Source organism: Chenopodium quinoa, unplaced genomic scaffold, assembly GCF_001683475.1.
Source record: "Chenopodium quinoa cultivar QQ74 unplaced genomic scaffold, ASM168347v1, whole genome shotgun sequence".
Lineage (NCBI taxonomy): Eukaryota > Viridiplantae > Streptophyta > Magnoliopsida > Caryophyllales > Amaranthaceae > Chenopodium > Chenopodium quinoa.
The window spans coordinates 4,480,814-4,497,137 of NW_018745650.1; the positions used below are offsets into that span (position 1 = coordinate 4,480,814).

Consider the following 16,324-nt stretch of genomic DNA (forward strand, 5'->3'; position numbering starts at 1 on the left):
GCTTGTAACAAACACTTGAAAGAAAGTTCCTTCCTTACCACCAAGTCAAAACTTTGCTCGCAATAAATACTTGACAGAAAGTTTCTTGCTCACCACCAGGCCAACACTTTGTTCATAACAAACACTTGACACACATCTATACATTGTCGTAATTGTGTCTTCTCTCAACTCAGTAGACACGAATTAATTATAGCATGATACCTACATATAGATTTTTATATTTTTGCTGTTTTCTAGGATATTTGGAAGTGTGATGTTGCTCTAAATGCACAAATATCATTAGTCCTAGTCCCTCTTCACACAGTCCGGCATCCCACCACCAGCCCCTCAAACGTGCATCCCTCCTCTCTGTCGCCTGACTCACCCACCCTTTTGCCCCACTTACTTCTGTCGATCAAAAAAACCCACTAATTTTATCCAATTTCAAGCAATTTTCTTACCCAAAGTTAATTTCTTGAATATTCTATGTGCATGATTTCTTAATTTTCTGCATACTTTATTTGTGTAATTCATGCATTGAAGTTGGGGCTTAAATTTTTTTCATGGGTTTGCAATTCTAGATTGTGTTTTTCCTGAAAATGCATACTATGGAATCAATTTAACCAATTATTCCACAGATTGAACGAAATTGACTGAAATAGAACAAAAATCCTGGGGTTTTGATTGGGTTGATAAGCAGCAGATATCTAGGGTTTTAAATAGTGGTAAGTGATTTAATTACCCTTTTTGTTTGATTGAATTTATTGGTTTTCTTTGATGTTTATGTGGTGATATTGCATGTCAATTTGAATTGAATTTCATTGGTAGATTTGAGAATGTCAATTTTGTTGGATGGTAATGTATGGCAGATGGATTCGAAACCCGAGACGGGGAATGCTTTTGGGGGTGGAGCAGTTGATGTTGGTGTAGGCATGTTGAGTAATATGCAAAGCTGTTCACAGTTATCAGGTCTCAGTATTACATCTGAAACTTCTGCCCTTAATTTTGTGTATCACAGAAAGAGGGTTTCTAAGAACCCTGTTCCTGTTTTCCCAACCCTATCACCTGATAATATTACTTTTGTCTATGAAAGAAGAAAGAATCAAAAGAGTGTAGCCACTAATTTTACAGCTATGGTCTCGGAAAACTCGTTACCTAATGGTGCCTGTACTTCGGGTATCAGATCAGATAATGATGCCATTGCCATACCCCTGGGCACAAGAAAAAGAGGATTAAATGAAAGGGAGGCTACTAGGGTTTTTTCAATAGAACAACCATTGACAACATCGGAGGCAATTGATGGTTATGTGACTGAGGACCGTGGCTTTGATGTAAAAGACAAGATGCACAAGGCTTTTGAGTTGTATAGTGTAGATGATAGTTGTTCATCGTCGAGGCTTGATATGGACAGTGGTTCGTCTCCGCTGAAGAATAAAGTAGATGACACTGATGAGTGTTCATCCTCTGGTGCAGTTGTTGTAGATGTGACGGGAAATGACCAATCGATATCGGTTAAGGGTCTTTGTGTTTCTATTCTTCGAAGTCATGGCTTGTTGTCTGATTCTGGGTCAAATAGATCTGGTACTTCTGAGGAAGATGCTCCATCATGTAGTGGCAGTAGTTGTTCTCGAACTTGTAATGTTTGTAGTCGAATCGGTACAGCAGACACAAACATGCTAATTTGTGATGAGTGTGAGAAAGCCTTCCATATATCATGCTTCAATCCGTGCATAAGAAAGATTCCGACTGATGATTGGTACTGTCAACCGTGCTCTAAAAAGAAGCATAACTTGTTAAAAGAGAGAGCAGTAAGAAAGTCATCAATTATCAGGACTGATAAGGGCTCTGTGACATCTGAAGGAGATTTCAGTCCAATAGCACTGATGCTAAATGATTCTCAGCCTTACATAACTAGTGTCCGGGTTGGTAAAGGATTCCAAGCATTCGTTCCTGAGTGGTGTGGACCTGTTACACGGTATGTTCCAATCAATTAGCTTTAAGTATCTTCATGACAAATTGGCACAATTACATATGTAACCTTTTCTATGTTAGCTAACAAGTGACAACTATAACCTTTAACAGGTATGTAGTTGATATACATTTAGTGAAGAATGACTTATTTTTCACCAGTAGGTACTAGCTATCTAATTTAGTAAGAGTGGATGTCGTGGTACCTTTGATAGGTGTGGGACTGTGGAGGTATCTTATATTGTTGTGGTTATTTTTAAATCTGATCATATCTTTTAGTTAGCTCAGAGAAAGTATGGGATCATAATAAAGCCAATTCAAGGTATGGTGGGTAGTGAGGAGAGTTGCTTACTACAGCTAATAGGTAATTTAGTTAGCTCTATGAAACAAGGTCATGGGGAAACACATGATGAGCTATGTGGAATATACTTATGCTCAATAATCTATGTGCTAATTTATTAAAAAAAAAAAAGAAAAAAAAAAAAGTCATGTTGGCCTTTTGCAGGGATGATTGAGTCAGAAATCTATTAGCCGCTTTTCCATTATCATTTGTGATCAATCTTTTCTTGAGCAACATGGAATTTCTTTTATAGGGGAGAACTTATATACTATGGTGTATTACTTTTGGAAATGGTATTTGGTAGGGGCTTCATATCTTAATATCCGGGTTCATAGCCATTTTGCTTGGTTAATTTGTCAGTTGGCTATGGAATGAGATTTCTTGTTTTAGTGTTTGAATTGCCAGAGAAATCTTATGTTTATTTCAATCAGAACTGCTTTGTTGGATTTTTGGGTGTGTGAAAGTGTTGTGGAAAATGTCACGGTTGTATAATTTGCTCTTCCACTCAGCAAAATTGTGAATGCCTGTAGGATGACAAGTTAGGTATCTACTATGTAGTTCTGGTAGGAGAAATTTTGGGAGGTTTGAAGTTTGATATCTTTTAATTGGTTTAGGACATGCAGGTTAGGTTCAGCTTATCATCAGATCCATTTAATATTGCTTGTAGAAGTAAGTAGTGTAGGTTTGTTGCCTTTCCTTAATTCCTACTGTTATGCCTTTTGGATTGTGGATTTATGGTTGTTTGTCCATTTAGGTGTCCTCCGTACTTGCTGATACTTTTTCCTTGCTCAATCTGGTGAAAATGAAAGGATACTGTTCATATCACCCACTGTAATTATTTGTAATCTTGATCAATTGATTGAATCATTTTCTAATGTCCTTAGGCTTAGGCCCTGTCATGTTGTATTTATCTATACTAATAGGATTTGTTAAGTTCTACCTTGTAAGACTAAAATTTGAGGAGGATATAGATCTTTGAAATGTGTTTCCTTTGACAAGCTAGTAGTGTGTTGGGGTGGTTATTGGATTGTGTAATCCTATGGGTATGGGGTTAGGGTTAATGTGAAGGGATTTTATTGGGAAGAGTCTTCACACATACTTAAAAGGGATATAATCGACATATGAATTTTATGGGATGACAAATGAATTTTTGAGGGGATAGCTTCCCCCGGACTAGGTTTTAAGATTCAATGCTTAAGGCTCTTGTAAAGCTGGAGTGAAAGTATTATGTAGTAGTTTGTGAGTATCTTTTGGCTTGATTTTGGAGATAAACTACTTCATGGTAGCTTGATGGCATAATTTGTTGTCTTTTGCTTTCTATTTGTATATGGGAGACCCCCTCTATTTATTGAATGCCTCTTAGGTGAACAATGACCTAGTGGAAAGGCACAAGGCAAGCCTGCCCTTGTTGCTTGTCAGATAGATGCTAAGGGAAAAACTTAATATTAACTAAAAGTTCTTGAAGTAAGTGTTGTAAATTTGTAATATATGCTGCTTGGACTTGGGTCTTGTGTCAAAGTATCTATTTGTCTAGTTCTAATACCATGTTGAAGTTGCGACTTGCGAGGATACAACAAGGGTCTCAAGAGTATGAGTTGTAGGTTGTGATGCTCTCCATCACCCCCCCTTCCCACTCTCTCTCTCTCTCATGTGGCCTGTAGTTAAAGTTACAAAGGCTTTAATTTTGTTTGGATTCTATTTTGCTTGATGTTTGGGCTTTGTTGATACATAACTATACCGCAAAATCCAAAAGAAAAGGGGAAAAGATTAATATCTGAGTGGGTCCCGCAGAGAGGGAAGAGATAGTAAGTGGGCGCTTTCGCCTTTCGTAGGGTGTAGGGACCATGGTATCAAATCTTAGGTGTGTCACTGCATCACAATTACACAAAGGGCTTCAAGCTTACTGGGACCGAAATATTAGGCTGCAATAGCCACATGCCACCTACATTACCCGCGGAAGAGGTTCTGCTATCATTACCTTGATTGTGACCCCATTTGAAATTTATAACCATGGTAGGAACCCTTTGTATCTCGGCTCTGGTGTGTCTTTTAGAACTAAGGTGACACCCCTTGTCTATATTTTTTGTAACTTTTGGGATTGGATGTCTGAAAATAGTAATGAGGAAGCTTGCTTTGGGATGAAGGGAGTATATATTTTCCCAATGGTCTATAAAGAAAAATATACTTTCTTTTTTTCGTTCTCCGTTATGTTTGCCAATTATTGATTTTTTCCCATCTTTGCCTCATACAACTTTCCATCTATAGGGAACCATATCTTATGATTTGGACAAAATTAGAGGACTGTTATGATTGAAATACGAGAAGTCTTGGGAGGGGTTAGAATCATAGTTGGATCACTAATGGCTCAAATCCTTTGATAATTTTGGAGTATTACTTGCTACTAGTCAGGAAATTTTAGTGAAGGGAGAGAGAAAGTAGGGGTAAGCTTTCCGTGGAGGGGAGAGGTGAGAATTTTTTTTTTTTTTTTGGGGGGGAGGGGGGGGGGGGGCGGTGAATGGTGAGATGGTAAGCAGAATTATCCATGTGGTTGCAATAATAAGCAATGGAGTCAAGGAAGTAGATAGGAATAAATAAATGTACTTGGGAAGTTGGGAGAGGCTTGAAGCATTCTACTCGAAAGTATGTACCTCTATACTTGCTACTCTTTTGCTGTTGTAATTTGAAATACTAGCAAAAAACTATATGAAAACAAGAGAATGTTTTGCACAATTACCGCCCTCTGGATTCCAATAGAATGTAGAAGGCTGGGGGAGAGAAAGTAGATGCCAATGCCTGATCTCTGGCTCTAGAAGTTGAAGATTTAACTCTTAAACACTAGTCCATAAGGAAATCAGGCAAATAAAAAGCATTGCAGGCTCAAAGGTACAGAGGCACAGATGCACATGCACATAAACATTTGAACTACAAGTCCATTGTCAGGGGGTGTGATATTTGAGCTATAAGTGCATAATTTGTCAGGTTGAATCTGAGAAAAAACATGCACATACAGTTTTAAGAACTGTGCACCCTGAAAATGAACTTGTAGCTCAAGTTTTTTACACCTTGAGCAAACAGAATAATGTGCCTACAGTTCAATTGTCATCTTTTCTGTTCATCTATATATCTATTTTGTTAGTTTAATGAAATTGTGTTTTCTTTACAAGTTATATCTGCTTTTGGTTTGATGCAGGGGAGTCAGTTTCTTTTCTGAACCAATGGAGTTGGATCCATTGCTATCAGTCAATTTTCCGGTGAGGCTTACAAATTTGCATTTAACACAATTATTGGTCTGTCTTATATGATTCACATTCTCCGGCAAAAGATGACTCCTAATATTTTCTCTTCAGGGACCTAAATCTGGCAAACCTCATAAGGCCTTTATTGGTAATTGGCTTCAGTGTAGAGATGTCATTGTTGGCATGGGAGACAACATTGATGGAACTATATGTGGAAAGTGGCGCAGGTAATCTGGAATGCAAATATTGCAAGTCTTGCAACTTGTTTGTTATTTTCTTCTCTTTTAGGCATGCTCATTCCCAACTTTTCTCTCTCTCTCCTTTTTGTTTTTTAGATTCATCTGATTTTACAGTTCTCCTGCTGCATTTTCTTGCTGAATCTTTCAGTTATGAAGTATTACCTTCTTTTACAGTCCTTGAATTTTCATTTGTTTATAACTCCTTTTAAGTTGAACCTATTTTTGGACAATTGTTGTGGGACTGGACTACAAAAGAGACTTGCGGGTGTTAGTGATTTTAGACAAGCTTTAAAACCCTATTCTTTGTAATGAACTGAGTTCGGTCACATTGCAAAACCAGTGTAACAGCAAGAATTTCTGAATTTTAACTAGCAAATTAATAAAGATGAAAGCTTTAAGCTTGATCAATAATGGTGAAAGTGTTACAAAAGATAGCTTAATAGCTTAAGGCTATTACTCTCAAATAGCGAGTTTAGCTCACAACTCTCCAAAATGGCTTTTGGCCATGACTCTCTCTAGGTTTCCCTAATAAATTTCTGCCTACTCTTTTCTTTCCCTTCCTCTCTCTATTTATACTAAAGCTTAAGACTACTAACCTAATAGTACCAGACTAGACTACCAATATACTAAGCTACCTATAATACCCCTTCAACTAAGTCGGTTCATTACATTCTTGCAAGTGTACAAGTTCTTAATAGATAGTGATAAATAATTGGGTATTGTATCCACAGGGAACATAGAATAACTCTAAGTTTAGTCTACTAAATTAATTCTATTGAAAAGATAGATTGAGTAGTTTTAACTAAATGAACTAAAACAGTATTTAAATGACACAAATATTGGCAAGAATAATGAAATATCACAGAGAACAATCAAATATAGAGGGACTCTAGGACGGTCGAATTCACCACCATTAATACGAGTAATAACTCAATTACAAAGAGAAGTAATAGGTTTTATCAAGCAACCAAGACTATATGTCCATAATGCTCTAAAGTAAATAATATCGTGACCAAGTAGGTGACATAATACATCTATTTAAGCATAAATTATTCAACTAATTGCTCACAAATCAATAAGCACCATTGCATAACATCACACGCTGGAGTACAAGAACAAAGGATGTAAATTAGATAACCAATTGAGCCAATAAATAGTTCTACAAGAATTATTATCTACGTAAATTGGAAAGCAATAATTGAGCAAAATAATCTAAAATTGTACAATCATAAAACCAGAAATAATTCTCAAACAATTTAATTATAAAATCATACTAATAGGGTTTCATCTAAGCCCTAGAATTGAGGAATTAGCTAACTCATAATTGAAGAGAACATCACCCAATTATGATAACTCATTGTCTGCTTGAAAACTTCAAATTCGGCTCCGTTCTCCTTCTCCGTGCTTTGTCACTGCTCCTCCGATGCCCCAGTGCGGTTGTCCTCTCTGTTCTCTTTATACTTGCTGCTGCAGAATCGTGCTCTCCGAGATCCAATCTTTGACAAATTATGTGGGATTTCAATCTCTTTCTTTCCTTTCTTGCGTGATGTATATTGATCTCATTAGGAAAATATTTTTTTTCCTTCTTCGTTCTTTGATTCTTGCCACTGCTGTTCTTGCGTTAAAGGAAAATAACATTTCCTTTTCTTCTTGGTGCTTAGTTTGTGCGTGGGCTTTGATATTCATAAGGGAAAGACTAGTTCTTTTCCCTTTTGATGCTAATGTTGGCTGCATTTCAATCCATGGTAAATGATGGGGATGGGCTTGTCTTATTTATTTGCCTTCTTTGCGTTAGTGACCTCCACACCTGCACTCATTCCAATCAAACCAACTAATCACTCTTTGAATCATAAAAATTATACTAAAATATCACCATGACACAATAATCAGACATAAATTAATTATTATATTGCAAGCTCACGAATTATACATTAAAATAGCCCAAAACACATTATTTACTTTCTGAAACAATAATAAAAACCTGAGCATTATTACTAACGAGTTAACAATTACATATAATGATATTAAAATATGAAATGATTCAAACTTATCAGCGGGATGGTAGCTAAGATCTTCTAAAAAGGGGATGGTTTCATTTAGCCTTGCTAATGAGCACCCATCTGGCTTGAGTGCTTGACCTTTGTTTTTTCTGAATTTTCAAATTTTCATATTTACTCAATTAGTGGAGCTTGTGAAGTACTGAAAATGGAAAGGCAATTCATCTATGCTAAGCAAAGAGATTTGAAAAGGAATACATTGGTTGCACCAAAAAAAAAAAAGGAATACATTGGGTTAGCTGACAAGATCTCATCTAAATTTAGATATGTGATGAATGCTGGACCCGTTTATATCATAAATGAGGCTCTTGGATTTGTGAAGGTGCTAATTGTGATACACTTTGGAGATTTCTTAATCTGAAACGGATGGGGTCGAACCTTCATTCCAGGATTTGCAGTCTGGCCAGTTACAGAAGTGGCCCATAGGCTTTCAATTTATGGTTTCGGCTTTATGTTGCCGATAAAGTTGGCTTTTGGAAGCCCATCTCAGGACTGTTGTGTTTTGTTTAGTATTTAGCTTGTGTAAGAGTGAACAATGGATTTAGGGAGCAGTTTTCCTATTATACATATGTACTTAATATACTAGTATATGGCATGGGAGTTGGTGCATTCTTTGGAGATGGTTTCTTGAAAAATTAGGATGGTTAGTAATTAATATTCTTAGTAGGGATAAGATCACTTTGAATGGTTGAGTTGCTTGCTTGAGGATGTCTGATAATGTCCTGGTTGCATGATGGAATATGTTGTTATTGTGTTATATATTTAAGAGGTTTTGATATATATTTGAAAGAATCATTGTACCAATGCTCTTTTAAAGGCTATGAAAAAAGGCTTGGATTACCAAAGTGAGTAAACTTATAATTTAGCTATATAGTGTTGTACGTTGAAGGTAAGAAACCTACAGATCTTTGAGGACAAGGGCACAAGTCGATTTCACTTTAGGTTTAAGTTTCTTTTGAGATGGTTGTGGTTGTGGAGCCAAGGCCCACTAGTAGGTATACTAATCTTTTCTTGATTATTTTGTGAACTAAATGGACACACCTAGTGTCCCTCCCTTACACGGGTCACATGACTCACATTCCTGGAGCATCTCTCTCTCTCTCTAAGAAAAACCATAAAGACACACACATCAGTATGAGATTAATACTTCCATCATTGCTACTTTCAATGCCAATTTTTTCAACTTTAGATGGCTCTTCCTGACATGAAGAAGTTCAGACCTAGATCTCTAAATTCACTAATTTAATCTTTTATTCATCTGAATTAATCTTCAAGCATAGAAATGCATTGATTTGAAATATTTAAATACTCCCACCCCCTTTACTTGATTAAGCACTAAACAAGCTATATTACATATTCCTCCTAGTACAGATTAGCTTTCTGGAATTTGTTGAAGAGTGTTGAATTTTGCTACCCTGGCTTTCACACCATTTGGTCCTTTCATAGGTCCTTGAAACGTGGAATAATAATAAAATTGTTTAAAGTGATTTTTTTGTTCAACTGGTCTACATTGTTTTCATAGAGGACTCAGGACTTTTCTGCTAGGAACTGACATGGTTTACAGCACTAACAATGGCAGAAAATAAGAAGAAAATGATGATTATATTAATAAGATGAGTAAATCAATTGATAATTTCACTTTCGAGAGGTGGATTCTCTCCTAAGTATGAGCTTTCGAGAGGCTCACTCTCTCCCCCTATGACAAACCACACAGTATTCAACATGTCCTCTTTCCTCTTAATGATACCTATTTATAGAAAGTCCCTCCTAACAAACCTCTAGCTTATTCCCCAAGTTACTACTAATAGACTATGACTAACATACCCTTCCCCTAAATATTGATTCCTTGCATTTTCATTGCTTGTTACTTGCTTATTGGCATTATTCTTGTCATGATCCTTGTCTAATATTTTATGAGCCTACTCAAATAGTTTTTTGTATGCAGGGCTCCTCTGTTTGAGGTCCAGACTGACAATTGGGATTGTTTTCATTCTGTTCTTTGGGATCCATCTCATGCTGACTGTTCTGTACCACAGGTAATTATGTCTTTGCATCTATATACCTATGTACAAGGCTGATAAATCATAGGGCTTACTTCCGCTCCCACTCCCCCACCTCCCCACATGTCTGAGTGAGTGTCATCAGTTCATCTCTGTCATGTCATGTCAACATAGGTATGTGATCCATTTTTCCGCGTCTGGGTAAGTGGATAAGTGAGCCTCACTCTGAACAATTTTTCTCAGCCCTCCTTAAACAAGTACTCCACTAACCTTTGAGGCTTTTACAGGTTATTTCAGCATGGAAATACTAAGTGTGTTATTATCAAATGGGTTGATTTCAGCATATATACTCAATTAAAAGTCCAAGCAAAAATATACAGTAGCTCTCATTCAAGAATTTGTTTATAAAGTAAAATTATATGCCCTGTTTTCGACAACATTCGATAACAATTCAAGAGTACAATTAGCAAACGTATGTGTACACATAGTGACAACATAGTAGACATGCCAACATCAATAAAAATTATGTCCTGATTTCATTATCAAGGCCCAAACAATTCAAAGCTTCTCTATTAATGAAACGAATGGGAGCAATAACATGATGCTTTTGATCTTGAAAATTTACCAATCTTTTCCTTGAGAGATGATATAGGATCTGGCTGCTAGCCAGTGCCTTTGTCCACCTTGCTCCTCCTTTCTGGACCCATGAAATGGTGATTTTCACTCTGAAATCTCTCAAAATTTTGAATTTTGTTGGACCGAGATTTGTCGTTGCTTATATTTTGCGTTTAGTACATTTGTTGAAGTTCAGTGAATTAACCCACCAGATAATTATACTTCCAGTAATTTGTGGTATGCCTTAACGGGGAGAGCAGTGGGTCTTTCTAACATGTTATTGCTAGGAAAAAAAATCACCTATTTAGAATTTGGCCAAAATTAAGGGTTAGACCTTTTGGGAGGATCGAGCCTCCCAATGTTCGGAGTGAGGAGTTTTCTATCTCGAGCAGTTACCTCCATTGCTCCACCCTTTGTTACAAAATCAACATTGCCAACCACAAGGCCATTTCACTTTAGGAGAGTAAGTAGGGCCTACTCTCCTATTATGCTCTTTCTCCTAGGAGGTTTGATATCCCAAATTACATGTGTCCAAGTATTTTTTTTTTAAAAAAAGGAGAACTACAAACTGGTCCTTGGGGTTGACTTGATTAACCTTGGACAATTGACCAAGTCACCCTTTGGTGGAAAGCTTTAGGACCATTGCAAGCAAAAGGTCCATCACATAACTAACTAAGAAGCTTCAGGGTAGACTAAGATCCTCCCAAACCTGTCCCGTTACTTCTTGCCTGTGGTGGGGTAAGAAGTGTCACCTGTGGCACCTCCAAAGATATGATTATGTTATTGCACACCCACTAAAAAATAAACCTAACAACCACAAATTAATGTAAATATGGAATCTACAAAGAGACAATTGTTTACTACAATTGTTTGTAATTTTCTTATTAGATCTCTATATTCTCTAATTTTGGAGACATATTTGGTGTTAATAGCCACCACATAAGAACCCATCCGATTTTTGTCATAGTGAATCATACATTATGGTAAACCTAAACTACTACTTCCTTGTTAAAGAGATGTACTTTGACACCTCATTCCCATGATTCAGTCCCCAGTCGACAAATAGGTGAAACCCATATCAGACCCGTATAAACTTCTTTGTTTCCGGTAGGGATGGATAACTTATTGGGAAATCATTTTAGGGCATCTAAACATACTGTAGTATAATACTATGGAATTTTGTTTTGGAATAGGGAACAGGAGTATAGTAGTTGAGAGTAATATGATTATATTTTAAAATGAGGTGTGCTCACAATACTGGTTGTTGAAAATTTCTTGTATAACTTTTTTAGCTCCTCTATTAACTTTAGAAAGTGGTTTATATGTTTATTTGAGTGTTCATTATGTCTTATGTGTCTAGTTTGATATTGGGAATCATAAGTTTGGATCCTCCTCTTTGGACTGTAAAGCTTTAATCAGAGTATGCTTTAAATATTCATTTGAGTTTTTGCATCTTTAAATGTGTCAGGAACTGGAAACTGAAGAAGTAATGAAGCAATTGAAGTACATTGAAATGGTAAGTCTAATTGCTCCCACTATCAATATGCCATATGAAAGGCCTAGTACAGAGAATATGGGAGTGGCGAGGGGGAGGGGGAGGGTATAAAGGGGTGCAGGTTAATGCCGTTAATCCTTTCATTTGCTTTAATAGTAGGCTTGAACCTAGCTGCTTGGTGAAATGAGCAAAGCTTGCAAGGGGGCAATAGGAAAATTCCTGTGTTTGGCTGACAGATCTGTATATCTTAATTTTAACATCAAAGCTGGGTGAGGACTGGGTGGGTGTTGTATATTATATACAGTATCCTTGGTGCTTGCACACTCCTTTGTCTTTCCAACTTTGTCTTTCCTGCCAGGGCTATGCATCGTATAGATCCTTTGTCCTTTTGGAAAGGAGCTGAAGTGTCGTATCATCGTATGCCTTACACCTTACTACCTTTGTCTTTCCTCCTTTGTCTTTCCTGCCAGGGCTATGCATCGTATAGATCCTTTGTCCTTTTGGAAAGGAGCTGAAGTGTCGTATCATCGTATGCCTTACACCTTACTACCTTAGTGTTGTGAAAGTTGTCAATTAGAAGGAACAAATGGAGAGTTAAGCAGATGCTGGTTGAAATAGATTGGTTTATGGAATGGACTAATTAGGGTTTTGGAATAATTAATGTATATCTGGTGAAAATTTAATGATAATGCATATGTTCACCTACTAGTATTCCTCAAGTACAGGTTTATTTTTGCTTTTTACATTTGTACTTTATGTCGTGCTTTCCCATGTATTGCACAGACATGTTTGGCTATATTTTCTTGGTTAGGGATTGGGTGAGGGTAAAGTGTTGAACTGGCTAGCAAAAATATTTGTTTAGTGCTACAGTACATTGCAATTGGATATGCAACAGCTGACAAGTGACTGATATTCACTTAATAATTAACGGTCTGCAAGTGTGGGGAAGCTCTTAGCATGCTACACAAGGATGATCAGGCAAGTTGGGTTTGAACTATCAGTTTGTAGCGAGAGTGATGGTATATTAGTTGGAGAGTTATTTGTTGTTGGAGCAAGAATTGAATTATTCTGATTTCTAGTCGCTTAAATTGGTATTACTGAGGTGGTTGTCTCTGGCTTCATTTGTTCTTGCAGTTGAGACCTCGATTGGCAGCAAAGAGACGGAAGTTAGACATGTGTATTGCTAATGGCTCTGAGGTGCCGACAGAAGATGTGAGCAAGTGTACAGGCTCTGTAGATGCAGCAAGAACTACATAGTCTTGCTGTGCAACACTGGTGAATTTAATTTCAATTCATGGGTCTGATTTTTGTGCACAGGTATCCTATGTTTGCTGACCATGATGTAATCAAACCAAAAGCTAGTATAGTGAACTTGTAAAAATGGTCTAACTAGTGTTGTTTCTGCCTATTGAGCTCGTGCAGAATTGTAGAATTATGCCCCCGGTTTTGCTGTGGTTATAGGGGATAACATCTGTGTATCAAACTTAATCAATTCGGATGTTGAATGAATGAATCAAGGTGACTAAAAACATCAGCACATATATGGCAACCATTTAAGCTACTTGAAATCAGAATAATTTAATTCTTGCTCCATTGATATATGACAACGGTCCAAAAAGGAGGCTAGCTCCCATAAAAAAGAAAAGAAAAAGAAGTTAATTAATGGAATATAGAAATTAGTTGGGGAAAATAAACGAGAAATTTTGTTAAACCAATCCAACCCTCAGGCATCTTGCGTAGGCAATTGCTTGGCATTACAAAGTATAAAACAAATTAAGATACACACGCAACGTGTACACGTGTGCAATATAATAAATCTAGTAGGGTCTATTCACCTCTTTATTCTAATTACTAGTATACATTAATGGAGATTATAAATGTGTACGTGTGCAATATTCATTATAGATCTGGCATTGCAATATTTGTAATAGATCTGACATTGCAATATTCAAAATAAGTCACAAGCCCTACACAAGCGAGTAAATATCGAAAATTTGCTGGTTAAAGTCTGAAAATTGAGTAATGTTAGTTAAAAACATTAACGTCTGACTTTGCCAAAAAAAAAAAAAAAAAAAAAAAATTGTTTTTGACAAAAAAAGTGTCTTTTAAAAGGTCTGACAAATTTACCAATTATTTAATTAGAGGTTTTGAAGTGTTGGAATAACCCAAAATATCTTAGTAAAAATTAAAATTTATAAAATAATGAAAACTTGTGATATAGACATCTATATTACTGTTAAAATTTATAATTTTATAATTTCTATTTCAAAATTTATAAAGTTACGTTTGAGTTTTATGTACGGCCAAAAAGAATGGTTAGAATTTTATTGTATTACATATTATAACATAATGTCATCCTCCAATCAAATCACAACATAAGTTAAAAAGACTAAATAGCATCTTATTTGTTGTTCGTATGCCACTTAGGTGTAACATTGTAAGCCAAAAGACTACATAAATTTGTTAATAAAATATAAAACGTTACATAAAACAAATAATATTGTATTTTTTTTTTATTAACCTCTGACTTTGCCAAAAAATAATTAAATCGTTGTTTTTAACAAAAAGTGTTTTAGGTCTAACAAATATTTTTTAGTGATTTAAGTAGAGGTTATTGCAAAAAAAAAAATAAAAAAAAATAAAAAAATAAAAAAAAATTGTACAAAAGTAAAGAATTGGGATGTTGAAGTGCTCTTGTGAAAAGGTGGAAAAAAAAACTCTTAAATTATTATAAAAACTAGAGTGTATTCGTGCTAACGCACGGGATACACATACGATTATATGAAGTATGTGTATTTAAGAAAAAAATAGTAAAAGTGGTAAAAAAAAAAAAAAAGTGCTTAGATTTTGAGAATTGGGGTTTGGAGTGTTGTGATTGAATGTTAAAAACAACTATTAAATTATATAAAAGATAACCCAAAATATCTTAATAAAAATTAAAATTTATAAAATAATGAAAACTTGTAGAGTAGTATATTACTAGATTGTTATAATAAAATTTATAATGATTCGTTTGAGTTCTAAGTATTAACTTTGACCTGTAGCCTTAAAGGATGGTTAGAGTTTTACTATATTAGCAGCATGTTCAAGTTGTTAACATTGAAAAATAAGCCGGAAGACTAAACAAAAAATTTAAAGACTAAACAATTTTTTTTTTTTATAAATATGAAAAGAAAGAAAGAAAGAAAGAAGAAAAGAAAAAAACCTAATTTTGCTTCTTTACTTTGTGATTTTAACAAAAAGTTCACTTTTGATTGCCATAGTTGTAGCTAAATTGGGTGGAAGTTGAGCAAAAAATAAATATAACTTGCTTTAAAAGCTTGGATTTCAACTCAATTGATTTTCCGCATTGAATCGAGTTCTCTAAGAAAATCTTCGGTCACTATACTTAGATAGTTTCTTTACGTTCTTATGAGTTCTGGATTTTTCGTTCAAAAATAGTTCAGAACATGATGTATTTCGTTCAAAATAAATACATTATTTTGTAGATTATTATTAAAGTATGCTCATATGATTTATACAATTTATTTCTAATGATTTTATATTAATAAATATTAAATTTAAACTTTCGCAATGCATCAGTACGTATTATAATTGAAATAAAACTTGTTAATAAAATATGAAAAGTTACATGAAACAAATTATATTAAAATTATTTATAAATTTACAAATTAAACCCTCCGTTTTGTTAAATGCATTACTTTTCATTTAGGGGTGTTTTTTTAAATGTATCACTTCTATATTTGGTAACTTTATACTATATTTTATTATTTCTTTCTCTTCTCTATTACCCATCCAAAATATTTTATCATTTCTCGCTCTTTCATGATCCCTACTAATATAATTAAATTAAACATTCTCTTTCACATACTATCTATTTCATGATACATTGTACTTTTATCAAAATAAATTAATCATCCACTTGCACAATATAATATTAAAACAAATAACTCTCCTAAAACTCCGCGTAAATGTAAGTGATGCAATTAAAAAAAAAATAGAGAAAATATTCCTTTCATCATATGAAATTTTAGCTATATAATTCTTTAATGCACTAGAAAGACCAAAATTAAAAATAACCTATAGTGATTCCCAAAGAAGTATTGTTACCATGTTCAAGCGATAATAAAGAAGGAGAAATTGAAAGTGTATAATAAAGATTAGACGAAAATTGATTCCAATGTTCTGGTGGTGACAAACCTAATTAATAATTTCCATCCAAATCTCAGTTGTGGTTTGTATCTAGTGAAAAAAAACATTGTAGCTCACTTTGGCGCCAATTATGCTAGTTGTTTCGGGGTTTTCTGATGTCCTGCGGGAGAGTTACAATTCCGAGACTGGAACCGGACGCCTGTACCTGCAAAACAAACGGATGCTCCGGATGATTGGAGATCC

The 16,324-nt window shown here is 35.1% G+C and overlaps 1 protein-coding gene across 3 annotated transcripts; it reads left to right on the forward strand.

Annotated features, from left to right (window-relative positions):
• Positions 1-202: 202 nt before the first annotated feature.
• LOC110716997 lies at positions 203-13,522 on the forward strand. Of its 3 annotated transcripts, none has more exons than XM_021895642.1 (7): positions 207-704; positions 849-1,954; positions 5,478-5,538; positions 5,635-5,750; positions 9,765-9,855; positions 11,903-11,950; positions 12,288-12,481. In XM_021895642.1, the coding sequence occupies exons 2-7, from the start codon at positions 849-851 to the stop codon at positions 12,330-12,332; spliced, it is 1,467 nt and encodes a 488-aa protein (XP_021751334.1). In that variant the 5' UTR covers positions 207-704; the 3' UTR covers positions 12,333-12,481. The 3 variants fall into 3 exon arrangements, with proteins under 3 accessions (XP_021751335.1, XP_021751334.1, XP_021751333.1); XM_021895641.1 differs by lacking the exon at positions 12,288-12,481 and adding an exon at positions 13,064-13,522 and having other exon boundaries at positions 215-704; XM_021895643.1 differs by lacking the exons at positions 5,478-5,538; positions 5,635-5,750; positions 12,288-12,481 and adding an exon at positions 13,064-13,522 and having other exon boundaries at positions 203-704.
• Positions 13,523-16,324: the final 2,802 nt, after the last annotated feature.